General features: G+C 40.9%; 3 protein-coding genes and 1 long non-coding RNA gene across 4 annotated transcripts in view; 2 read left to right on the plus strand and 2 right to left on the minus strand.

Moving 5' to 3' along the window:
• setdb1a (SET domain bifurcated histone lysine methyltransferase 1a) overlaps positions 1-391 on the plus strand; it is a 33034-nt gene extending 32643 nt beyond the window's left edge. The window contains exon 17 of the mRNA XM_056298014.1: positions 189-391. Within this exon, the coding sequence (XP_056153989.1) occupies positions 189-348 (160 nt within the window). The 3' untranslated portion in view covers positions 349-391. The remainder of the gene's footprint in view (positions 1-188) is intronic.
• Positions 392-879: 488 nt separating this feature from the next.
• clk2a (CDC-like kinase 2a) lies at positions 880-18897 on the plus strand. The gene is made up of 15 exons (XM_056297890.1): positions 880-1015; positions 3920-4119; positions 4949-5234; positions 6411-6501; positions 7412-7478; positions 8352-8468; positions 8701-8867; positions 11846-11940; positions 12424-12553; positions 14289-14371; positions 14793-14872; positions 14966-15056; positions 15300-17343; positions 18443-18615; positions 18770-18897. Exons 2-13 carry the CDS (start codon positions 3920-3922, stop codon positions 15486-15488), a joined length of 1596 nt encoding a protein of 531 aa, XP_056153865.1. The 5' UTR covers positions 880-1015; the 3' UTR covers positions 15489-17343; positions 18443-18615; positions 18770-18897.
• On the minus strand, positions 10688-19024 carry LOC130128256 (uncharacterized). Its single transcript, XR_008811903.1, has 4 exons — positions 18995-19024; positions 12939-13013; positions 11576-11711; positions 10688-10715 (listed from the first exon to the last, which is right to left on the minus strand). It is a non-coding gene; the product is annotated as an uncharacterized LOC130128256 (long non-coding RNA).
• Positions 19025-22021: 2997 nt separating this feature from the next.
• dnajc8 (DnaJ (Hsp40) homolog, subfamily C, member 8) lies at positions 22022-25349 on the minus strand. Its single transcript, XM_056298528.1, has 9 exons — positions 25278-25349; positions 24576-24677; positions 24335-24391; positions 24123-24189; positions 23795-23889; positions 23580-23651; positions 23082-23173; positions 22622-22697; positions 22022-22535 (listed from the first exon to the last, which is right to left on the minus strand). The coding sequence occupies exons 1-9, from the start codon at positions 25347-25349 to the stop codon at positions 22413-22415; spliced, it is 756 nt and encodes a 251-aa protein (XP_056154503.1). The 3' UTR covers positions 22022-22412.
• Between the last annotated feature and the right edge of the window lie 857 nt (positions 25350-26206).

Raw genomic sequence — 26206 nt, forward strand, 5'->3', positions numbered from 1 at the left:
CATAAGTGAGCAGGTATGAAAATAACGTTTGAAAATGATTGTAATATTTTTCATATCGCCCATCAATTAAATTATAAGATGCGTTTGTACCAAATACTTTTTTTTAATGAATGTGTTCTTATGCTCATTTTTTTTGCGAGCAATCCCTCCAAGTATGTACAAATGAGCGGTTTTGTCTTGTTTTCCAGGCGACTCAAAGCCGGCACAGAGCTCACCATCGACTACAGATCCATAGGTGGTGTCGGAAGCATTTCAGCAGCTCAACAATTATGTCACAGCAGCTCCAAAAAAAAAAGAAAAAAAAAGACAGTACAAACCGTGAAGGAAGTTCAAAACGTATATTTTTGAACAATGTTCATTTGTAATTGCGTTTAAGCAAAAAAAAAAAAAAGATTTTTTATGCAAATAAATATTTACAATATATGCAATGCTGTCTTGTTGATCCTTTGGACTTCAAAAAAGGAGCCTGCAATTATGACCCACAGAAGAAGATTTCGATTTGGGGTTTTAATGTGTTTACGACGAAATAAACTATCGTCGCTGACTTTGTGCAACGGATTTCTTTTCTCTGTTGAGTTTTTCTAAAATCTGATGTGGGTCTAAGGGTACATGCTGTGCATGGGCGTGTGTATTGCATTTTGTGCATGTCTGAGAATGCAATGTGATTGTAAAATTCTCCGGGACTAAATTTGTGATTTTATGGCACAAAAAAACAACAAAAAAAAAACAACAAAAAAAAACCCCAAGCTAAAACTGGACTTGGCTTACCGTTAGCTGGGCGGCAGACTTAACTTGGTGGTTGTTTACGTACTGGGCGCACATTACATTTTTCCCGGACAGGGAGGGGGTGCGTCCGTACTAGTCAGAACTAGCTTCGCTCGCCGTTAGCCGCCTGCTAGGCTACGGACGTTAGAAAAGGTATTTTGGCAAGTGAGAAGAAACGATTAAGAGAGGAAACTGAAGCGCCACCACGGATTTCTTGTGGGATAAACGCACGGGCCTCGCTGCTAAAACGGTATATTGGATTTCAGATTGGTTTTGTGCTGTATAACTGCCGAATCTCCGAACCGGTAGCACGGCAGGTTAGCGTTTCTTTAATGCTAGTTGTGTAGCAAAGCGCAGGCTAAAATGGCGGTCAGTTTGGTTACGGTGGGTAACGTTCAGCTCCGTCTAATGCCGTCAAACTTATGCTTGTCGGAGCCGTGTGCAGCTTTTGGATGTGGTTCGTTGCCGTTCAAACGAGTAGTTCGAAATCGACCAAATTATGTTCAGCACTTGGAATGTAACGACATATCCAGTTAGCGCCAACCCAATGGCTGAGCTAGTCTATCCGGCGGCGTTAGCTGACCTTAGCGTTATGACGCTAATTGTTCCAGCCTAGTTAACGTTGATTTAACCGTGTTAGCCCGTCGATACAATTGTCAACATTAAGTCAACATTAAGAGGTGCTGTCATTCTTCGGTTTTACGCAGGCAACTTAGTACGTAATCGTAAAGGTGTTTAAACTGTCAACGGTGGTATTCTCTTGGCCTTAGTGTTTTGTTTTTGTATTTTCTTCATCAGAACAACTTAGGTTTCAACGCCCATCTAACAGACGTGTCTGCTGCAGCCACAAAACTATTTCACGTTAGTGAGTGAGTGAGTTAGTTAGTTAGTCTGGTTTAGATTATGGATACTCTTGATCCTCCTGTGTAAAACTTACAATGTTGAGCTATGGACTGTTTTGCAGTTGGTTGTTTTTTAAATTTCCCTCGAGATGAACCACGTTTCTCGCATCCATCCATCCATCCATTATCGCGCAATGTGATATTTTTAGTCTTTCTTTTTTAAGCTAAAATGACCCCATCTCCAACTTTAAGAATCTTAAATTTGTATTAATCCGTTGCTGCAGTGACAATATCAAAATAAGTTGAATCAGTTCATCTGCACACAACGTTTATTGACAAACGTTTCATCACTCATTTAATTGATCTCTTCAGTCCAAACTGACTGCAGGTATCTCCACCCTTATAAACGATACAGTGGCATAATGACAGAAAACAACGATTTCAATGGCAGTGTGTGAATTAAGAACTGCAACATAATGGTGATATATGTCATTATGCATGCTCAACAATCCAGGTAAGAAAATAACAAGGTTGAATCAGTTCATCTGGGAACAACGTTTATTGGAGGGGAGAAGTGTCCAAACCGCATGGCTTATTCACAGGGTTACCTGAAGGGTCAGTGCTTGGTCTCCTCCTCTTCTCAATATACACCTCTTGACTTGGTGCAATCATCCACTCCCATGGTTTCTCATACCATTGTTATGCTGATGATACCCAGCTCTTCCTATCATTCCCGCCAGATGACCTCACACTCACAGTCTTGGCATAGATATCGTCATGCCTTGCTGGTATCTCTGCATGAATGAAAGAACGCCACCTTTAGTTTAACCTATCTAAGACTGAGCTCATTGTCATCCCAGCCAGTCCGTCCTTACAACAACAGATAAATATCCAGCTAGGATCAACCCAACTCATGCCCACAAAATCTGCCTGAAACCTGGGTGTTATGATTGATTACCAACTAACCTTTAAAGTTTACATGGCCTTGATTGCTCGGTCGTGCAGATTTGCCCTGTACAACATCAGGAAAATTAGACCCTACCTGTCTGAGCATGCAGCACAACTGCTGGTACAGACTCTTGTTATATCATGCATTGACTACTGCAACTCCTTACTGGCAGGTCTCCCTGCATGCACTTTCAAACTTCTGCAAATGATTGAGAACGCAGCGGCATGTCTGGTCTTCAACCAACCCAAGACAGCACATGTCACTCTGCTGTTCATATCCTTCCACTGGCTCCCAGTTGCTGCCCGCATCAAATTCAAAACCGTAATGCTCGCTTACAAAACAGCAACAAAAATGGCTCCCGCCTACCTGAACTCCCTCATTCGAGGCGCCTGGCGTTTCCACCACAACAGGGCCCTAAGTCACTAGCCAGACTCTTCTCTTCTGTAGTTGCCTGGTGGTGGAATGAGTTACCAAACGCCATTCGATCCGCTGAGACCCTCTCCATCTTTAAGAAGAAACTAAAGACCCAGCTTTCTCAAACACCTCTATACCTGATGGTATTAAAAAAAAAAATCACTTCTATGCACCCTATGCATTGCCTTTGTGCACTGCCTGTTGACACCTGTCCTATCGGTCTTGAACCTAGTTTTTTTTTACACTTGCATTGTCACATCCTGACTAGATCCTTGCTTGTGTTGCATTAACTCTCATGTGTCGGCCTGTCCAGGGTGTCTCTCTGCCTCCTGTCCAGTGACTGCTGGGATAGGCTCCAGCGTTCCCGCGATCCTGACAACAGGATAAGCGGTTTGGATAATGTATGGATGGGATGGATGTATGTCACTTTGGATAAAATCATCTGTTAAATGAAATTGTAAATTGTGATTATAAATTATTGAGAGAGAAACATTTCATCACTATGTTACCTCTTCAGTGTCAACTGACTACAGGTATTACCAACCTTATAAACAAGACAGTTGCATATGGACCGAAAGCAATGATCAGTTTCATATGCAAATAGGCGTGACCATTAACTAGAGTTTCAATGGCCATGTGTACTATTCACAGAGGATTTGGGAATGTTTGCAATCACAGCATTGTAAGATGGCGACTGATGTTCTCTTAGCCCCCCCCCCCCGTTGGTTCAGGGATGGTCATTCCCTCTTCACATAGATAGCCTCTTTGACTCCCTGTTCAAACCAGTGCTCCTCCCTATCAAGGATGTGCACATCCTTATCCTTGAAAGTGGCCACTGACTGGTAGATGGGTGTAGACTGTGGAGTCCTGGCCTGACGCGTTAGCTCTTCTGTGTTGTGCCATTGCAGTGACAATACTTTTTTTTTTTACATCTCTCTGAATGTCCCAGATGCCTCACACAAGACGGTACTCGTCCTCGGACAGAGACAGCCGAAGTAGCTACCAAGATCGGTACCGGGACCGGGACAGGGGGCGCAGACAGCGGCACCGGAGATCACCCTCTTTCTCCTCCAGCACCGACAGAGAAAGAGACCGAGACAGGAGGGGACGGGGACAGAGACAGGAAGGGAGTTATGCACGCTCAAGGAGGTATGTTGTCTGGTGGTTTGCGTAGGTGAGATGTACTTTCTGTGGCTCTTGGTGTTGGAAATTTGGTCTTTGGGTTCTTTTTTGTACTTGGATCACACTTGAAGGTTAACAAGACACCCCAGTTTATATAGAGATTCTGAGATTTAAAAAATGCCAGAATCTGAGGAAAATGTTGGGTTGGGCTACAGGTATCAAACCATGGCCCGCAGTTTTGTTTTACCTTTGGGAATATCTCAGTCTACTCTGGACAATGCTCCAGTCAACAGCAACCATGGGTGGAAGCAAGAGCACTAATCTAATTCTAACTATATAAAACTATATAAAGTCAAACAAAAACTGTAAAAACCACTATCAAATTAGAACTACTAAAAAATACAAAAAAAATGTACCTTTGATCTGTCTCCTTCGATAGCTGTATCTGCTATCTCTCTCTCTCTCTCTTCCTCTGTCTCGCTCGCTCACTCACTCAAAATACATCTCTCTTTCTCAAATACTCCTTTCCTCAACAGTATACATAGATTTATGTAGATTCATAGTAGAAGGTGGAAGGTCATAGCCCGGGGGTTGTGACTCCTATCAGATCACATAGCCAAGCCTATGACAATCCATGGTTGTTATAACTCAGCTCTCACCACAGAAGCAGCACTTAGCTGAAATTCACTTCTTTTCATATATATAGATTGCACTAAATTGTCAAGATAAGCCAGGGTTGATGTTTGATGTGGATGTGTCCAAGCACATCAGTATTTAGTGAAAATAAGTTGTTTTAGTGTTGTCTAGACATGTAATTGGCTGTTTTGGTCTGAGAAAAAGTATGCCTCTCTCCTAGTCGCAGCTATGACAATCGCTCAGCAGAGCGCCGGCCCTTTGACCGAAGATACTGCGAGGGATACAGACGTCTGGATCACAGCCGGGAGAGAGACCGCGACAGAGAGAGGGAGCCAGCTGGAGCAGCAGAGACTTGCTATCAACGTGACTTTTCACCGAGCATGTATGACTACCGGCGGGGCCGCGAAAGGGAACGAGAGCGGGATGAGTCATACCGGCGGAAAGGCAGCAGGCGTAAGCACAAACGAAGGCGGCGTAGAACCAGGTCCTATAGCCCATCCTCCTCGGTGAGTACAGCCTGACCCGAGCTTGTGTTTTAACCCCCCCCCTCCCCCACCTCTTTCATTTAGGTCTTTCTTTTTCTCTGCATAACACATTTTTCTTCACAGCTCCTGGACTTGGTAAGTAGTACAATCTTTATGTTTTATTTTGTTTTCTGTCAGAAGGATTTTATTTGACACTCCTTTTTTGTCTGAAGGGACCTTGTTTTAACTTTGGTGGAATATTTTATTGTTCTTGCAGCTGCTTCTATGAGAGATTATGAATGGTGTGCTCTGGCAATGCACATCCTTATACAAATCCAAAATCACATATGCAACTTGTATAGAAAGAAGACACTGTAGACCTGGGTAAATGATGGCGTTTTGTGGCTTTGGCCCTATTTTTCCATACATTATTTTCTTCTGTATGTCTTTATGACTGTTGACAGCTGTTAAAACACCTAAATACAGGTGATTTTGGTAGGCCCCTGGATCAGTCAATTTTGGGGGTTGAGTGTTCCCAAAATCTGACAGAGATGGGCTTGCAAACAAGTGAAAATGTTCCATCAAAGTGCAATATTACTTGACGTTCAAAATATTTTTTAGAAAAACATTAACAGTAAAAATGTGATAAATATAGTATGTAGTTTTGTGTGGGTTATGCTTTACCCGCACATATATGAAGCAGACATAACTTTTAACATAAGCAGGGGATTGAATTTGATGTTCTTTATGTCTTATCTGTGGGCTTATCTGTTTCCTGCTTGACTTCCTATGGTCCTCATTCTAATTTGCCAGCTTGGATAATAGTCCTGATTATTTTGAATAAGTTATACTTCTGTCATAATTGGTTTTTGCGTTGATGAATGGATGTGCCGGTTGCTTCCTTGTTTGTAAGCAGCTGTGGTTAAAAGGTAGAGGGGGGAGTGGAGCAGAAGACCTACATGTGATCTTTGACTTGTTCCCTTGCACTATATCCCTATCGTTATATATTTCCTTCACGTGGTGTCATGCGTGAATCGCCCCATGACCACCAAACCTACCTACAACCACTACTACATCAACTACAACCAACTCCACCCTCCTCCTCACTCCTCCTCTACCTGTGCCTCCTGACGCCGTGGCTACGGCTGCCCCTGAAATCCCCCCGTCCCCTCCGGTCGTGTCGTGACCTGCTGATGGCGGTTTGGGGGCTGAATACAGCGGAGCAACAGCCGGACGCGGGCACTGAGTGTGAGAGACGACGAGGAAGGGCACCTGATCTGTCGGAGTGGGGACGTCCTGCAAGAGAGATGTACTCACTGCCACTACTCTATCGTAACCCTTCTCCATATGAGTATTAAAACATAGAACATTTACATGACATGGGAGTGCCTGATGATCATGCCTTGCTAGAATGCTGTTCGCTCTAGCTGAAAAAGCGGGGTGGACTGCAAGATTGTTGAAGATTTTGAGAGGGACCTTAGATACCTTCTGCTTGTTTTTTTTTTAGGATTTTTAGCTGTGGAACATTTTCTATGTTTCACAGGTTACTTGACTTTCCTAAACGTAGCATTTTATGTTCAGTTTTTTATTGTCTCTGTTGCGCTTTAGTTTTTTACTTAAGTTACAGGTTTAAATCTGTAACCAGTCAAGTTAGCCATTTTGCAAAATAAGGAATTTAGTGGTTTTCCATGTTTGTTTTTTTTCCCTGTAAACCTTTCACCTGGACCTAACCTATTTAGTGTTTACCCTCGAGACTATCAGCACCCATAGAGCCACTGGGTCTATTAAAACTCTCATCATTCTTTGGATCCTAAACGATTTAGTGGTAAACCAAATCATATTCTAGATTCCATCCAGTTTTACTTATGAGTGTTTTGTCATATTGGACAAACCACAGTCACACCTTGACTGGATCTGTTATTATTTTTGATGGCTGCAGTTGGTCATCATGAGGGGGCACTCTAAATTTACCCTCTTTTTTTTTTTTGTTCACATGTATCATAGTGATATTAATTTATTTATCATAGTTTATCGTGAAAGTGTCAAAAGCCTGCCAGGTCGAAAAGGCAACCAATTGAAGAGGGGGATGGGCGCTAGCAATAATACGCCTGTCAACACTTTGCATTATTTATCCTGGCTTTGGTCCACATGTCTAATTCTTCTGTTCCCTTTTCTCCTGCTCTCTTTCTCTCCTTTTGCTCTCTTGTCTTGTCTTGCAGATGAGATTGTCAGCACTCTGGGTGAAGGCACCTTCGGGAGGGTGATGCAGTGCGTTGACCATCGCAGGTGTGTATCAACTGAGACTGAAAGATGACAGCTGTCAGCCTCTCTGATATTTTTGCTGGGCTGCCTTTACTAAGACCACAATGAGGGAGTATCTGTTCATCCTGCTGCAGTTTGATAAATTAATGTGCACCATAGCTGATAGTGGTTAAACCTGAGCTTTAGCACACCCTGTGTTGTTGTTGTTGTTGATTACATACTGCTTTTTGTTGTGGACACATTAGCCTCGCTGTACTTTAGCCTTATATGCCCTTAAGGCCTCTGTGAAAACTGTATATCTCTCAAATTAAATATGGAAGAAACATGGTTCTATGGCTGTGCCAGAAAAAGACAACAAGCAAGTTTTTTTTTGTGGTCTGGGCCTTTAACAAGTGATACCACAATGCAACTTCTATGCCTATATGTTAAAGCGCTGTTGGAACTGGAAAACTAGATTGAACCGTGGAGTGATTGCTTGCAGTTGGAGTGACAATTCCTCTCATTTGTCCTTATTGAATTACTGATTTAAGTGTCATGGTTAATACAGCTTCCATAGCAACTCGTTTCAGTGAGATACTAAGGGGTCTGAATCAGATGCTTGTTTGCCTTTTAGACCCAATAGATAGCAACTCTACCATAGTTCTCAATTTTTTATTTTATTTTTTGTAACTCATGGTTCAGAAAGGCTTTATTAGTCCAAGTCCAATTGTCAGTATTCTAGTTTAGTGAATTCAGGCTAAAACACCTTTGTAGTCAATGACTGGATCTCAGCCAGCATTCCAGTCCCTCTCTGGGTGGGGCTGTGTTTATTACTTTGTGTATGGTGTATTTATGAGTATAATCTAGGCTGGTGTTTACTTACATATATTTTGGTTCACACCATTTTGTCTTGGACAGGGGGGGAACTCATGTGGCTCTGAAGATCATCAAGAACGTGGAGAAGTATAAGGAGGCGGCTCGCCTGGAGATCAATGTGCTGGAAAAGATCAATGAGAAAGACCCTGAGAACAAATAGTGAGTTCTGCCTGAGACTGAACTGTGCTACTTGCAGTTACACCTGCCATTTGTCAGAAAAGTATACCACAGTACATTTGCTCATTAAATTTGTTTGGCAAGAACAATCCACAATCTTTCCATGCTGGCCTAAATGGCAAGCAAGTCTTTGAGATTGTTTTAGGTTTTGTTAGGCTGTTTAGTCAGTGTGTGTATTCACTATTGACTGTGTGCCATTCTCTTTTCTCTCCAGCCTGTGTGTTCAGATGTATGACTGGTTCGACTACCATGGCCACATGTGTATCTCCTTTGAGCTTTTAGCCCTCAGCACCTTTGACTTCCTAAAGGAGAACAACTATCTCCCTTACTCTATCAGCCAGGTTAGGCACATGGCCTACCAGATCTGCCTCGCTGTCAAGTGTAAGTATAGGGTGAATTATTCAGACCGTATCATTTATTTTTCTACTTATCGCTAGTCTCTTTTTTTATAAACTTTGCTCCATTTTTAGTACATGAGAATTAGATAAGCTAATTTTAACCACTGAAGCACTAAACTATGGGACCATTCAATGCATGTAGAGAACTTATTTACACATCAATCATGTCTTGCAAACAGGTACGGTAAGCCATAAATGTCTTTTCCTTGACATAGACACATCCCCTGTCAAATTCATTCCACAAACATATTCCTAAATTAAAATGAATTGTTCTCCAAACAGTATTTTACTTTGTATTCACAGTTTTGAATCTGCATTTGAAAATAAATTGTGTATGGCTTGGCTTACATTTCTGCATTTTTTGAGACAAATGGGGCAATGAGCTCAAGTCTTCCAATCCAAAAAAAACCTTTTTTTCCAAAGGATATTCACTACAGCCAGTCATATTGGTTTACTCTTCATCATCAGTTGCTACTCTGTTCAAATGACCACCATCAGTGATGAATTATAATTTAACACTAGAGTGACCAAGGCCGTCAATTTGGCAGTTTTGGATTTTCAAAGTTTAATATCTTTGTGGGGGAAAAAATAGAAAAGCTACAGACTTGCTGCTCCCTGAATGTTCTTAAAATTGCATTTATTTGCATTAAAATGAGTTTTAATGCACAAAAAAAGTTATGATAAGATCTACCTAAATGACCATGAACGGTCAAAATGACGGCGCGTAAATTGCGCGTCATCGTGCACGTCATGTCACTATGACGTGTGTTGGTTGCATCATTTCCTTCGCTAAGTTCATTGCTCCATCCTAGAAACACATTAGTGTTCTCCAGTACAGAGTAATAGGCTAAACTTGATTTTTGATTATTTCCAACATGTCTGGGTACAGCCGTCGTTTCAGACGCACCATGACTACCACCGAGCATTGCAGTATTTCCAGGTGTTGGACAGCGGCGATTTTAAGTTGTTTGAAAAATAGTATTGAAGTTGTTAAGATGTTAATTTTGATGTCAAGTTAGTTTCTTAACAGACATACGAACATATGTAATGCATTAATATCCCAATTGGGTATTTATCTTGAGAGAATATAGAGTTTAAAAACCGTCCGCCCATGGTCGTAAGTTCCGGTCGTTGTTTGGAACTGTTTCAATGGATATTTTCAGTTCTTTTTTTTACATTTCTCGTGTTATAGGCCTTGTTAAGTTTGTTAAATTAGCAATATGTGTTTTCCATTTTGTTTTTCAGGTAATATTTTCACTTTTTCAATTTTGGTATTCAAGTTCAACCATGTCTTTGAAGTTTAAATTGTTTAAAAATAGTATTATTAAAATGTTAACTTTGGTATCAGTCGTTTCCTAACAGACATATGCAGTGCATTAATATCTCAACTTGGTATTTATCTTGACAGAATATAGAGTTTAAAAACCAGCGGTCATTTTGACCGCCCATGGTCATTTTAACGAGCATTTTACAAGAAAGCAAGCAAAATTTTATTTATATAGCACTTTTAAAAACATACAGTTACAAAGTGCTTTACACGTTATACACAAAATATTACTACTACTACTTTCGGCTATTCCCGTTAGGGGTCGCTACAGCGGATCATCTGTTTCCATCTCTTCCTGTCCTCTGCATCTTCCTCTGTCACACTAGCCACCTGCATGTCCTCCCTCACCACATCCATAAACCTCCTCTTTGGCCTTCTTCTTTTCCTCTTCCCTGGCAGCTCCATATTCAGCATCCTTCTCCCAATATACCCAGCATCTCTCCCCCACACATGTCCAAGCCATCTCAATCTTGCCTCTCTTGCTTTGTCTCCAAATCGTCCAACCTACGAATAAATACATAAAATAAATTGAATTAATATAAAGACATGGCATAGGGAATAACAGACCAAGCTATAAACAAAACAAAACAGAAGTCAGGGGTGGGAATCTATAAAAAGGCTTGCCTGAAATTATGAGTTTTTAGAAGCCGCTTAAAACTGTTTAAAGATTCAGCGAATCTAATGGTTTGGGGAAGATTATTCCAGAGGCGTGGGGCTGAAACTGTAAAGGCACGGTCACCATTTGTTTTGCAGTTGGAGCAAGGGATGGATAAAAGACCGAGGTTTGAGGATCAGATTGGTCGGGAAGTGGAATGAGGAATGAGAAGATCAGAAATGTAACTGGGGGCAAGATCATGCAGTGCTTTAAATGTAATCAGTAAGATCTTATAGATTATCAGAATTTTACGGGAAGCCAGTTGAGGGATGCAAGAATAGGGGGTAATATGCGACCTACGGCTAGTTCTAGTTAGTGGTCTAGTAGCTGGTGTGAAATCGTGGTCGTTTTATTGTTAATAATAATGAGGGCATTTAACGACACTAGACAATACAAAGAGTGATTTAAATCAATTAATATAACAGAACAGAACATATAGAAGAACATAAAAAACGTACACTACACTAAACATTTTGAGTGTAAAAATTAACAAAACCAAATGCTCAGGATTATATATTAAAATCTTCAGATAAAACATTGTTTGTTGGGCCCATGTCCATTCTACCGTGTTTACTTCTTTGCTCTTGCAAAAATGGTCTTGGTTATGAGCCCAAGAATGTGGTCCTAAATCATCTGTACTAGTCCAACTACCAACAAACACACCCTCCTTCATCCATTCCTTTTCATCTCACCACTCTAAATAACTCACCTTCACGTGAAGCGGTTGGATTGAAAGCCTCCTTTGTTTGTGGTAGACTGTATGCAGCCACATGAGGACATTACTGGGATGTTGTGTCCATCTGGAATCATTGACTTTTGGTCAGTCAGTTCCAAATTTAAATGTCCTGCAAGGCATAAGGTGATTTGAGATGATCACATTGAGAAGCTTGATTTTAAAACTAGCCTTGGTCATTGATTGTTAGACATGAAATTTTTGTCAAACCACTTGTTGTAGCATCTTTTTTTTTTCTCTGTGTAGTTCTCCATGACAACAAGCTGACACACACAGACTTGAAGCCTGAAAACATCCTGTTTGTCAACTCAGACTTCACGATGACGTACAATGTAGAAAAGGTGAGAGTGAATGACACAATGGTGGAAAAATAACAACCTAAATAATTTATTTGTGCTCTGTCACTAACCTATCATAGTAGGTTCAGCTGAAATGAGTTGTAAATGAGACCCACTTGCCAGCCAAACATCAGCATTTTAGCTGATGTTAATTTCCCATCCTACAGAAGGAAGGAACCATCGGCGAAAAGGACAAGTGAGCCCTCAGGGATAATAGATTTGCAGAACTAGTTTTTAATATTCAGTTTCATTCAGAATGATTTTTCTTTTCTGCCTGAACAACTAATGAATAAACACGTCAAACTTGCAATTGAGAGTGGCTGGAAAAATGTTGTCACAAACAACACTTTATTAAAGCTAGACAGATTTTCCATGAAAACCCTACTAGTTTGTGCCCTCATTTACATCATATTTTGTGGGAATAGCTCAGGAAATGCCTACCCCCCTTTTTTTTTAAAAGCCACTTGTGTGCATTTCTCTTAACAGAAACGAGATGAAAGGACTGTGAAGAGCACGGCTGTACGAGTGGTTGATTTTGGCAGCGCTACCTTTGACCATGAACACCACAGCACCATTGTGTCCACACGGCACTACCGTGCACCCGAGGTTATACTAGGTGAGTGGGGCAATAGACATCAATTTTGTTATGGGTATTAGCAGAAAAATGGACATTGTAGGGTGGTGATTTAACCTCAGAGCCGTGTAAGGAAAAAGACAGCACCTTGACTAGGTCCAGGACACATTGTACCCTACAGATACAAGATACAAGATACAAGACTTTCCTGTTTGCCGCTGCCTTTTATCAAATCAAATTTGAAGCTTTTGGTTATCATTTTACACTGCACTGTAACTCTTATTACTCTCTTCTTGTTTTTAGATGTCTTTTTATAGCCTTATGTGTCTTTTACATTTTCTCTTGATGCCTTTTCTGTTTTCTGTAAAGCACTTTGAATTGCCTTGTTGCTGAAAGGTGCTATACAAATAAATTTGCCTTGCCTTACCTTGCCTAACCAAAATAGTGTCAAGAAGTGTCAGTCTGATCCCACAGTGTAGAAATCCATTTTGATGAAGTTGATCTAAGGGTCAGCAAGGAAGCATAGTGAGTAAAGGCACTGTTCTTCAACTTTAGTAAGAAAGTTAGTATGTCTGAGCTCCAGTGGGTCAGGTTAATCACAAAGTATTCATTCAATAAAAATTTTATGGCAAACAAAGATTGCCCTATGTTTATTAAATGACATCTTGAGTCTAACCCACACCGCTATCACTGTCCTCTTCAGCTACACCTCTCTTTTCACTTTTTCAAAAATGAGTATACATAGACAGCCTAATAATTGGTACCTGCTTACTCTTTAAAACACAAGATTTCTTAGTTGTCTTGCGAGTTAGGTGTGCTTCACAGCAGTGTAGATATGTTTATGATGTGTTGTGTTTTGTTTGCAGCCATGTACTGTGCAAGTACCACAACAATACATACAAATTGACAGACATATAAAACCCAGTAAGTCAGACATTAGGATGTACCACAGTAATACATACGAACAAACGGGCATGACTCAATAAATCATACATAACACAGTATACACATGACAAAGACATATTGACATTACAGAGATGTTAAGGCTGTGTTGGTTAGTTATTCTGAGGGGGAGTGCTTGTTGAGTGTATGGACACAGCTTTTACCAAAGCGGGACCATCTGCACGAGTGCCAGAGGGGAGTAGAGTTAAATGCTAAAGAAGTGGGTGCTTAGGATCATGTGCAGCTATGTGGGCTTTACGTGTTAAAGTTGTGAGGATACGATCAGATTTAATGGGATTCAATAAGTTTTGTGGCTGTGACCCTTGGGTGTTTGTATAAGACACAAAAAAGAATTATGTTTTTATTTGAATTAAGATGTGAGCTTCTGACTGATAGCACAGTCTCTTATGCCTAAAAACTCTTGAGTTGTAAATTGCCGTCCACACCCACAGCGTTCAGCATTTCACCCTGCTTAATGGGACAAATCAAGGCTTGCGGTTCCTCCTGTTTGGTGGATCTCTGCTGTCTGTCAGCCTAGATGAAAGTTGTCCATGACTCAAAGATTGTTCAAGAAAAGTTCCAGCATTGTTTATCAGGGAATGAGTTTGAGATGGTTGGGATGATTATGTTTGCAAGTCCATGGTAATCAAGTACAGCACCATTTTAAGTTTTCCATGGATCAGTGTAACCTTTGCTCTGTTGATAGGACCAGGATTGTTGTTAATTTCATCTCTCATGATGATGACTAAGTCCAATGATTCACTTGAGCGTTTCCTAATATTAGAGACATATTGTTCATTGTTCATATTGTTCATTGTGTGTTTTTGACCTTCAGAGCTTGGATGGAGTCAGCCTTGTGATGTGTGGAGCATCGGCTGTATCCTGTTTGAGTACTACCTGGGCTTCACCTTGTTCCAGGTACAAATGTACCCTGCTGCTGTCAGCTGGTTGCAGAAAGCACTATGGCCTCATTCAGGGCTTATTACGACAGGAGGAGGGTTTGAGAATGGGTTGTCTGATGAAGTGTCTGGTCTGGCCCGATAGTGAAAGATTTACACATGTAATTTTCCAACACAGAGCTACTCCAAGAAAATCCTGTACACACACACACAAACATGCATGCCTAGCATTGTGTGGGTATGAGGCAAACCCATCTGTTAATCTCAACAGGATAAACTGTAGTTGTGGTTTGAGCTGTGCCATGGAAGCTCTGGCTGCATGTTCTGTCACCATATGTGGCAGCGGAGCATTTATCTCTAAACCCTGACCACGGTCATGCTGGATATCATCTCTCAAAATAAGTTTTGTCCAAGTCACGTTTAATTCTTTTCTCCTCCAGACTCATGACAACAGGGAGCATCTGGCTATGATGGAGAGAATCCTGGGACCAGTGCCCTCCAGGATGATTCGCAAGACACGGTCAGAAGAAGCGCACACAGTTTCTCATTTCTTGTGAGTGGATGTGTGTTCATGGAAACACCTTCTCACACCTATCTCTCTCTGTCCCCTCAGGAAGCAGAAGTACTTCTACCGTGGCCGTCTGGACTGGGATGAGAGCTCATCTGCCGGGAAATACGTCAGAGAGAACTGCAAACCCTTGCGGGTAAGCGCAGTGGATGGGTTATGATACAATACACGGTGTCACAATTAGCAGTGTTCAAAAAGCTGTCCAAAACCAGTTCCTTATTTTTAAAGAGTGAAGATCTTTTGTTCTGAGCTGCAACACCTGTTTTGTTTCTCTTTTATATTATCTTTTTTTCGTAATCCAAATGGTCTTTCTTTGTCTCACCATCTCCATCTCTTCTACTGCCCCTCTCCCCCTCTTTTTTAACTCTCTTCCTCTCAGCGGTACTTGCTGTCAGAGGCCGAGGAGCACCACCAGTTGTTTGACCTGATAGAAAGCATGTTGGAGTATGAGCCCTCCAAGAGGCTGGTGCTGGCCGACTCGCTCAAACATCCTTTCTTTGAGAATGGAGGGATTGCTGAAAACGTGGCCGGCAAGAGTTGGGAGGGCAATCGGGACATCAGCCGGTGACCCACAAACCCCCATAGACTCTGAATGACAGAGGAGATTGGGTTTTTTTCTGTACATGTGAAGCAGAGAGATGCGGTGACTTAAAGGACTTCGGAACTGATAGGGACTTCCCAGTGGCTAAATGGTCTGGGATGTTAATATGTCACTCACTCCTCATTAAAGAATGGACATCTTTCTCCTTGGTCCCTCCGCCTCCCTGCCCAACTGACATCCACCTCTAGTCTTTGGAGCAGCAGAGGGACCAAAAGAAAACCAAGAATGGCTGAAAGTCTAGAAAAGACCAGCAGTCAAAATGAATTTCCTGTTTCTTCTCTCTCAGTCCCCAACAAACACATGCCTAAAAGAAGATTTTTTTTTTTAAATATCCAAACTGTAGCCCTCTATGCAGTTGCAGTCTTCCTCCCACTGTTTCCTCTTTTCCTTCCTTTATCCCTCCCTTCCTTCTTACCTTCCATCAGTATGTAAAGGAAATAACTGATGCTCTCAGCAAATGAGCACTACTCTAGTCAGAATCAGAAAAACTGTTTTGAGGAAAAATATGTCTTCCGACTTTGCCCGGTTTAAGGAGAGATGAGAGAGAGAGCTGTATACGGGACACAAGTCAGCATAATCATATCTCTCAACCCATTTTGGAGTCATTCATGTCATCAGCAAAGATGTGTGACATTCTGTTACGCTGGCCATCAAATCATTATGATCTAGTTTCTCACATTACCTTGTTTACATAAAGCAGTGGCAATGAGGGGTAAAACTTAAATCTGTTGCTGCGATTACATTGGAGAGCAAACTTGTTTCGCTACCATTGGTGGTTTCGAAGAAACCTGCAACAGCGACAAGTGTCACATTTTAGTTCATGTTTTGTGACACGTGCACCTTCATGGCAAATTATTATTCATACATGTTCTATTTCTTTCTGTGTACAAAGGGGTATCTCTTATGTGGAGGCTTTTGCCCATGCACCCCAGCCATTTTGCCTGGTGTTGGGCAATGGGAGAATGGTTATGGACACTCCAGACATACATGCCTCCATGGCCTATAAATATATCTGTTTCTGTTACATTATGCAATGCTTTTTGGGTGTATGTTTGAATGGATGGGGTTTGGGGCACAGGATTGACACTTCCATGTTATTGATTTTCTCCATCAGGTTTTCTCTTATTATTTCTTCCTGGTAGTTAGTCACATACATTTTCACTTCTTCCAAAGACAGATGCCACACAAACTGCCCTTTTTCCATGATGTGGCTTGATCAGACTTTTGGTCTCTCTAATGAAGTTAAGCACATTTGCTGGTAGCAAACGAGCCACACATTACATCTGTTTACAGTATTTATTTGAGTTGCAGCAGGTCATGACCCCACCCCATCCCCCACTTGTCACCTGTTTGACTTCTTTTTGTATGAAAATTAAAGCGTATAAACCTGTATATATGTACGATTGTGTAGAATTAAAGTTAAGTCCCTCGCCAAAAGCCTATGGTGCTCTGTGTCAGTTTTGGCCCCTGGCAGAGTTAAAGGGAGGTGTTTTGTACCAGTGTATCTCAAGTGCCATCTCTTACCTTACTGAATAATACCACATTGCCAAAATGAGATGATACGGAAACAGGAGAAATATTATGGATAGCCCACTTTTGATTTACTCTCGAAGCCCTTGCCTTGCCTCTTAGCAGTCAGACAAGCTCAGCGTTCTTTCTGTTTCTAAGCTAGTAATTAGAGGCACAGTTTGGACATTCAGCTCCTCTGCTTTACACCCTGTGAACCCCTTCGCTTGACTGTTGACTTGAGGTGGAAATAGAGAAGCCAACCTGCAGCCCTGCTGGGACCAGCAGTAAAGACCAATCGGATCAGTCGCAGCAGGTATGTAGTACACTGTCACAGGAGTCCCTCCATCTGTTGGCAATTCGTCACTTGTCTCTTGCTTTCATGTGTCTGGTGTCTCATTCCGTCCTTTCTTTCCCAACCTATCTGCTTCTCAAAACTGGCATATGAGCTAAAAAGAGATGTTTGATTATCAAGCAGGCAGGCATGCTGTCTTGATGCATGCTCAATAATTTAGGTAAGGAAATCAAAGAAATTTGAATCAGTTCATCTGGATACATTTGTTGACAACGAATGTATCCAGATGAACTGATTCAAACCTCTTTGAGAGGCAGGCATGATGTTGCTACTGTGGCCTGCACGAAGTTGAGTTCTGTTCTGCCTTGGTAATGTCAATTCAGAAATGTTGACCTTTTAGGGTCAGTTGTAAATGACCCATTGTTTCTCATGTGAGTTTATGAATGGCTCATTTCAAAATACCGTTGTATTATTAGAATTCACAGTATAAAATTCACAAGTGTTTTTAATGAGTATTTGGAATCAATACATTGTTATTTAGTAATCTTAAATGTCATTATTGCAATCTTGAGCTATTAAACAATCGCACTAAATCGATTCAATGTGTAATTTTGACCAAATCAATGCCAAATAACTTGGTGTTATAGACAGAGACGAATGCCTCTTCTCTCCCGCAGACCTGGATTCAATTCTCACCTGATAATGAATGAATGAATGAATGAGTGATTCAACTGTGACACAAGTACTTAACCTGTCCAGTCAATTGAGCAGCCTTCCTGGCTTTTTTGGGGGTTGGAGAAATCCTCTCATGCCATTGGAAGGAAAAGAGTGACCGAGGTCTGTCTGTCCATCTGTCTGTCTACCCCCACCTGTTTCTCTACCTCTCCAACATATGGCCAAGTTCCCTCATCAACTGTCAGTTTTTACCATAAGATTATGAGTAGATGAGTGATTATTGAAAAGTGTACAACCCGTCCCTTCAAGTCTAACCAACGACTGACGGGATGAATATGAGTGATCATAGCCAACTTGTAAGAAACTGATGTCCTGTGCTTGCTTGTTTGTAACTAACTCTATAATAAGATTAACGATACTTACGTCTTCAGCTAATCTGTTTTAGAGCACCGGAGAGGTCAACAGTCAGTCCCCATAAGAAGAGACAGACAGAGGAGGAGTAAACGGAACTGCACTAACTGATGTACTTGACACAATGCTGTGACTGGATGCTGCACTTCACAACTTGGAGGAATCGTTCAAGCAGCTGAACACGAGTGCAGGAGCTATCATCAGCAGGTGTGTATTGTGGTTTCTTTATGACACTCATTTGGTGTTAACTTGTGCATTTTTAAACAGCAAAAAGCAAGTTATTGTGTGTTTACAGTGCTGATTCTACAATTAATATTATGAAACTATGACCTGAAGTTTGCACGATTACTTCTCTCTGCAGATCTAAAACACAACTCACCAAGGGAAGAACATAAAGTATTAGTAGTCCTATGAATTGAAAAGGGGCCCTGTAGGATAAAGTGATTTCATCACAGCCACAAAATCTGGGAAGGACAATCACACGCACACACACACACGCCCAAACAACTCTGAAAATGGATTCGGTGAAGTGCCTGGGTGCGCCCCTCAAACAGTTCACCAGCTGCGTGTCTGGAACAAACCCCACCGCCAAGAGAAGTGCCAAGAAGAGCCAGTCCACCCGCAGAAACAGCTTTACCCGGAGGAAGAGTATCGGACGAAGGAAGTCTCTTCCCTGCAGCAGCCAGAAAGTGCCGGACTCCTGGTTGCGAGTGTACCAGGCCGAACTGCAGAGAGAAAGGTAGCAAGCATGGTTTACAAAGACAGATTTTATATATTTAAAAGTGTTTTTTCAAAACACAATGTTCTGTTCTGAAAAAAAGTCGTTTGTTTTATATGTTTTAAACATAGAAGGCAGAAGTTTTTTTTTCTTCTAACTAAGAACTTAAACTACCCAGCCCAGTTTGTTGTTTTTAGGTTGTAAATGAGCTATTCATCGTTTTTGCATGAGCAGGTGCAAAAGTTATGGACTCAAATTTAACCCTGGAAAAAAAATTGAATCATTGTCTATGCAACTGACTCTCATCCAGATGGGTGGTGGCTTGGTTGATAATCTTTGTCCTTGTAACTTAAGTTACTCAGGATAAGCGTTGACTTCAAATGAATAAGCCGCTTGACCATGTGCCACGTAGACTTCAGTGTCTACAGTACCTCATGATTCTCCATGTGATGTTTGCCACAGGAAACGACAGCAAGCCATGTTGGCCAAGAAAAACGCTGACAGGTCGGTCAGAAGAACCCACTTTAGGAGCCAGCACTGCCTTCCGCGGGTAAATTTGAGATATATATATATATATATATATCAAAGTATGATTGACAAAGGTTAACAATCCCATTTATGTTAATATCCAAAACATTTTTTTTTAAAATTTGGGTGTTTCATCAGATATTCCTTTCCCTCCTATGCAGCACACTACACCTGCCAGGAAGTCAGCTGCCAAGGATGATTCCTTTTTCGGGGCCTTCCAGGGCCTCAGTCTCGATGGGCTGATGGGAGGCACTCGGGGATCTCCAGTCATTGCCGCCCCTACTGGAGGTGGAGGAGACGAGTGCAAAGTAATGTAACATCCAACACATAAGGAAAGTAACAGACTTGCTGCTACTGAAGAATTTCCTCAAACAAGGTTACATTTGCAAGTTATTGGACTTGCAAGAGTAAGGACTCAAGGTGGAAAGGGGATCTGTGCTGAATTTCACGTTTGTGATACGAGAGGTGAAAAGGCGTATTTGACTTATTTGCTCAATGTCTTCTAGTGCTTAAGTTCATACGTAAATCCTTATTTAACTGCATTTTATATTTGAGTAACATCTGATATCAGTGTACTGTAGCTTTCACAGAACTGTTAGTTTTGTCATTTGTACACTAAACTTTGCACAATTTATTTCTGCCAAATGAGCAATGCTGTATTGTTATTGAATGTTTAAGGAATCTAGAATGATCAATTGAAAGTAGTTGTCCCAAAATGGTGGAAGTTATACCCAAATTTCACTCATGGGTGTGTACCCCAGTTCAATACTGTTCCTTTGAAAACCTGTTTGAGACCCAAGGGCAAAAATAAAATGGGAAACTGAACATTTTGAGCTGGGTTTATTTATTGGAGAAAAAATAAAAAGCTTAAGACTTTTAGCTTATAGCACTTAAAAAAAATATCTTTGTGTGTTTGTGCGTGTGTGTGTGTGTATGTATGTATATATATATATACATACATATTTTTCCGAAACCGTCAGTGGTGTTGTTAGAAGTGCTCAACTAATGAAGAGCGGAATATCAATACAGATGCAGGAAAAAAAGGTTTAATACATACTGCTATTATGTATTAAACCTTTTGCTCCTGCATCTGTATTGATATATATATATATATATATATATATATATATAACTGTTCAATGAAACAGTCAACGGTAGGGAAAGTGCTCAACAAATGAGCAAAACAATCCAGTGAGTCAAGTAAATTCTTTGAGACAGTACAAGCCTGTTTCATGCCATAAGCAATGACAGCTGATGATTTTGTGACGTTATTTTCTATTTTATCATTTGCAAACAGAAATGTCCACATTGAATAACAGGAATGAATTGACCAGCAGTTGCCGACATAGATATAAGCACCTATTTTGTAATTATAAATAAATCATGATAAATCATGCTAATAGACAAATACCCCCCACCCATGGGAGTGTTAGCGATCACGCGTTTTTGAATTTTTGCATGTCGCACCTCTCCCTTCCCCATTGATGTGCATGACAAGGCAGTAACTGGTATGTTCTTTCCCGAGTAGCTTTATTGACAGCTGATGGTTGCTTGTGGTGTGAGACAGGCTTGTGCCGTCTCATAGGGAATTTGCTTGACTCACTGAATTGTTTTGCTACTTGTTTGTTGAGCACTTTCCCTACCGTTGAGTGTTTCATTTAACAAAGTTATATATATATAAAGCTTTGTTGGATGGGGCACTCGGTGGTGGTGGGGTCCTCAGCAAATGAGCAAGGTGGTGCGGTGATTCAAGTGGATTCTTTGGTGGTCAGTGCAGACCTGTTTCATGCCATAAGCAATCATCGGCTGTCAACAGCTATTTACAGCTGATGATTGCTTATGGCATGAAACAGGCTTGTACTGTCTCATAAAGAATTTACTTGACTCACTGGATTTTATCTATATATATCCATCTACCTCTCTCTCTCTATATATATATATATATCTATGTCTATCTATCTATATATACTATATATATAAATGGAACATTAGACAGCAGTAGGGATCAATGTAGCAATGGCAACATCAGGAAGAAAGAGCATGAGATACTAGAGAAATACCAAGGGCTGAAGGAAGAACTAGATCGGATGTGGAAGGTAAAATCCACAGTAGTCCGAGTGGTAATAGGAGCACTAGGGGTTGTGACCCCCAAACTGGGAGAGTGGCTCCAGCAGATTCCAGTCCAGGAACATCTGAGGTGTGTGTGTATATATATATATATATATACACACACACACACACACACACACATACACACAATGGGCACATTGTGGCACTGATTGTGATACCTACACCCATGCTGCAGCTCATCTGCTGTGGGACAACTGAGGAAGATAGTACACCAACAAAACAAAAAAAACCCAACTATCCACAACTTTTAATTCAAATGCAAGACTCACTCCCAGTAGGCCACAGCAAAGTAGACTTGTTAGGAACAAGATTTATTAATTTAAAAAAAAAAAGAAAAGTAAAACTAACATGACAAACTACTGCCAGGTACAGGAAATGGAAGAAACATTTTCTTTGAGGCATCAATACTGATCTCATTAAAAAGGTTCCAGATCACACACATATGTACAATAGAAAAATGAACATAAATCATTTCCCAGGGGAGGATGGGTGGTACTGTCCTGTGACAAATGGTCTGATGGTTGTGTAGACACTAAAGAGCTGACTCCAGACCAGGGTGATGGGTGGAGATGCCTCTGTAGAGGTGGTTTGAAAATGGCGAGGTGGGATTTTGTATAACACAAGAGCACTACTCTCTTTGTTCCATCTTGACTTTAGGGGGCTTCAGGAAGGACCGGTTTTTCTTCTCCTTTTTGGTCTTGCCTTTAGCCTGGAAATTCCTCCAACTATCCACACGCCCATCTCTAGTTTCCTGGGGGTGGGGTGGGGGGGTTTAAATGAACTGCAAAAACTGACTTTTTTTTTTACATGGATCAGAAGAATCATGATGGAACAAACCTCAAAGTTTTTCTGCCATTCTCTTTCCCGCTTTGCTTTCTCTGCCGTTTCAATTTCTTCTTCTCTTGCCCTTTTCCTGTAAATAAAGGTGAAAAATAATTCTCTTCTTTCAGAGCAATTACCCACTTAACTTTGCAGCATTTCTATGTTGTGCTTGCCTCATGTGTTTGTTGGTCATTACACTTACAATTAAGCTACACAAAATACATGATAAATTACGTGTTTGAAGTACTTGTGTCCTTTATTCCCTGCTAAGCAACAGTCTTGCAATGAATTCAATAAAGATGCAGGAAACCTGCTCCTTCCATGAAAATAGACTCATCAAGTATTCCCATGCAACAGCTATGATCTCAGAGATTTCACCAGTTAAATCCTGTTTAACGTCAATATCTCAACCAGTGAATAGAAAATGGGAGATGAAGGGGAAATGCAGTGTGATGAATCATTTAATGGAGTTTACCTTTCATGCATGTCCTTTGCTTCCCTTTCCTTCCTCTTAATTTCAAGCTCTGCAAAAAGCTTCATAGTCTGCTTGTACACTGCTTGTCTGAACTGCAAAACAAAAGTACAGCAGAGTACATATGGCTTTTTGAACACATTTGACTGTGCCATTGATAGTATATGTTTCACGTTCATAACCTGAAAATGTGGATATTGTCAGATGCAGGGTGCATATCTAGTACACAGGAGCAAGGGGCGTCATTCAGGAAGAAAATGTTACACTCAAAAGGTTATGCTTAACACCAAAGAGCTTTGATTTTGAAGCAATCTGTGTTGAAATTGTCTCTTATTTTTATAATTTTCTGTGAAATATGAAAAGTTAATTTGGCATTTCTTTTTAAATCAATTACTCAAATTATTAATGGTACAGACAAAGTATCTTTAGATCTTGCTTTTGAAAAAATGCTTGAATAATGATGATTAATTTTGAGATTTGAAAAAAGACCCCAAATCTTACCGCCTCAGGATCCTCCTCCTCCACATACAATGGCTTCCCTTCCTTCTTAAGCTGTTTTCTTTTCTCTTTCATCTATTAGTGCCAAGAGCAACAAAAGGTATTTGTTTAAAAAAAAAACCAAAAAAAACCCAAAAAACAAATGAACACAATAGCAGAGGAACATTGACTAAATGCCTGAGATGTACATACGGCACATATCTTAAGTTTCCACTCACCATATGCTCAACATATTCCTTCCCAGCATGGATCACATCTAAGGCCCTTTTTTTCTGTTCCGCATCCAGTAGGAGCTTGTATGCCTTGTCTACAGCTAGAGGACAATACATGTAATGTTCAGATGGTGTGAAAAAAAACTAATTTATCTTCCAATTGCAGCTGCAAGAGTAGTGGCTACATACATGCTTGATTGTTATTTAAACCAAAACAAATTATCTGGGTATAGTAATACCTCTATTTGAAGTTTGTATATTAACATACAACTGTGTAAGGTGATGTATTTAGATCCCGTCAAGGAAATCTTGACTTGGATACAAGCTATTCTACCTTCAAATGCTTGCTGAGCTCTCTCTGGGTCATCTTGGTTTTTGTCTGGATGGACCAAGATGGACAGCTGACCAAAGAAAGACCAGGTATTAAGAAATAAAAAAACATGACATCCATATCTGCAAAATGAAGACATGCATTCACTGAAACATTACTAGTGACAAGGTTATTTTCTTCCATACATGGAGTGAGATTTAACAAGTTGTGCTTACTGCCCGAAATCTTTTTTTCAATTCATCGTCTGTTGCCTCTGGATCAATCTGCAACACCTAAAGGCAGAATAATTCATGGAATCAATTTGGTGAAAGATTATCTGACATGAGTAACACAAGCGATACGGCAACAAAAATGTTCGTAATATTTTGAAACTTGACAGCTGTATCAACACTTGTGAGGAACAACACATATCTTGTATAGGTAGTGTAGACTTGAGACTAGTGTCGTCTGTGTTACCTCGAAGGGGTTCAGATTGAAATAGGATGCCCCAGGCCGAAGCAGCCTGTCGATCTGCTGCTTTGAGGTCAATACAGAGTCCCGCTTCTCAATTTGCTTCACCTGTTTGCCACAAAACAGCCAGGTAAGAATAACCTTCAAAAGCCTGGTAAATCAAACGGCTCAGTACAGTTAAGACTGCAGTTTAGAATTTATTTTCTTAAGTCAATTTATATATGAGGCCATTAGTGGACTGAGTGATTTTTGGATGCGGGCTAGAACAGCCCCCCATTGCTTGCTTCATCGAGATCGCCTTATAATTACTGGGAGGTTTACCTTGCTGGCCGGTTGTTGATAAATATAACAATGTCTGGTGAGTCAACAAACAACACGCTGCATACCAACCTCACATGGAACTAGCGGCAAAATAGCAGGGGATAAAACGGTACGAGCCAAATTAGTTTGAGGTAAACCGACGTACTTCATACAGGTGCACTGGCTTCACTTTAATAACAATGCCCAGAGAGGACTAATTTAACCAACACTGGCCAGAAAACACCACCAAAACCACAGTTAAATGGGATTAGCCATTTGACGTTTGTTTATGCTCATTTCAGCCAAGGCCTCATGAAACACTATAGGCGCCACCACTCGATGAAGCCCGGTCGATATACGGCAAATAATCGCGCTTGCGTGTAAAATATCTTGAAGTGTAATCCTAACCTCCGTGTAGAAGCTTTGAAATAATTCATCTGAACCGCTGTGAGAAGAAGCTTCTCCCCCGACGGCCGCCATCTTGGCTGAGGTTTACGTCTGACGCATCCTGTGTCGTCACGTCCTTGCCTGGGTTTCCGGAACCAGAGCCTCGCCGCTTTATGAACAATTTGATACGACGCCGGTCACGTCATCTAACTTTAAGACAGTTTAAAATGGTTTCGTTTAACAAAAGCTTAAAGGGGGAAAACTAGTTACCTGTTCAGGCACACGATGACTGTTGACAGTGCTGGGCAGACATATTTACTTTTGTGGGTCGTTTTATCGCGATATGAAACTGTTTTGACGCAATCTTCCCTCGTAGGAACAGACCCAATTAATGTGTCGTTTTTCTGACCGATCACCATTTCTTAATTTTTATAGGGGGTTGTAATTTATTAAAATTAGCCCGTAACAGTCTAGCTCGGGGATAGGCAATATGGTCCAGAAAGGTCCGGTGTGGGTGCAGGTCTTTGTTCCAACCAAGCAGTTACACACCTGAGTCTACAAATCAAGGTTCTTAGCAAAGACTATTGGTTGACTAATAGAATCAGGTGTGTAACTGCTTGGTTGGAACAAAGACCTGCACCCACACGGGACCTTTCTGGACCATGTTGCCTATCCCTGGTCTATATGAATGGGTGCAGCCCCGTACATCCTCAATAGGATCTGGCTGCATGCAGTTGCAGTGCGTTTTATCAAATTCACTCAACACATCCAACTACCGTCAGCTCCTCCCGTGGTCTGTTGCAAACGTTTGGCTTTCATTATTTTTGTACGGTGCCTTTGAGTCTTCAGACGCTCCATTAAACAGCTTACAAAATAAATGTCATAAAAGTTCATGTTGCAAGCTACAAAAATGATCGGTTTAAATGTACTAACGTTTTATTTAAAATGCA

Source organism: Lampris incognitus, chromosome 18 (assembly GCF_029633865.1).
Source record: "Lampris incognitus isolate fLamInc1 chromosome 18, fLamInc1.hap2, whole genome shotgun sequence".
NCBI lineage: Eukaryota > Metazoa > Chordata > Actinopteri > Lampriformes > Lampridae > Lampris > Lampris incognitus.

Excerpts from the sequence above, each read along its gene's own strand:
- dnajc8 (XM_056298528.1), bottom strand. The coding sequence starts at position 25,349 with ATGGCGGCCGTCGGGGGAGAAGCTTCTTCTCACAGCGGTTCAGATGAA. Across the intron at positions 23,890-24,122 it reads AGCTCAGCAAGCATTTGAAG|CTGTAGACAAGGCATACAAG; the intron begins GTAGAATAGCTT and ends ATTGTCCTCTAG. Across the intron at positions 22,698-23,081 it reads GCAAAGGACATGCATGAAAG|GAAAAGGGCAAGAGAAGAAG; the intron begins GTAAACTCCATT and ends CTTTATTTACAG.
- clk2a (XM_056297890.1), top strand. The coding sequence starts at position 3,920 with ATGCCTCACACAAGACGGTACTCGTCCTCGGACAGAGACAGCCGAAGT. Across the intron at positions 5,235-6,410 it reads CCTATAGCCCATCCTCCTCG|CGGAGCAACAGCCGGACGCG; the intron begins GTGAGTACAGCC and ends GGCTGAATACAG. Across the intron at positions 12,554-14,288 it reads TGCACCCGAGGTTATACTAG|AGCTTGGATGGAGTCAGCCT; the intron begins GTGAGTGGGGCA and ends TTTGACCTTCAG.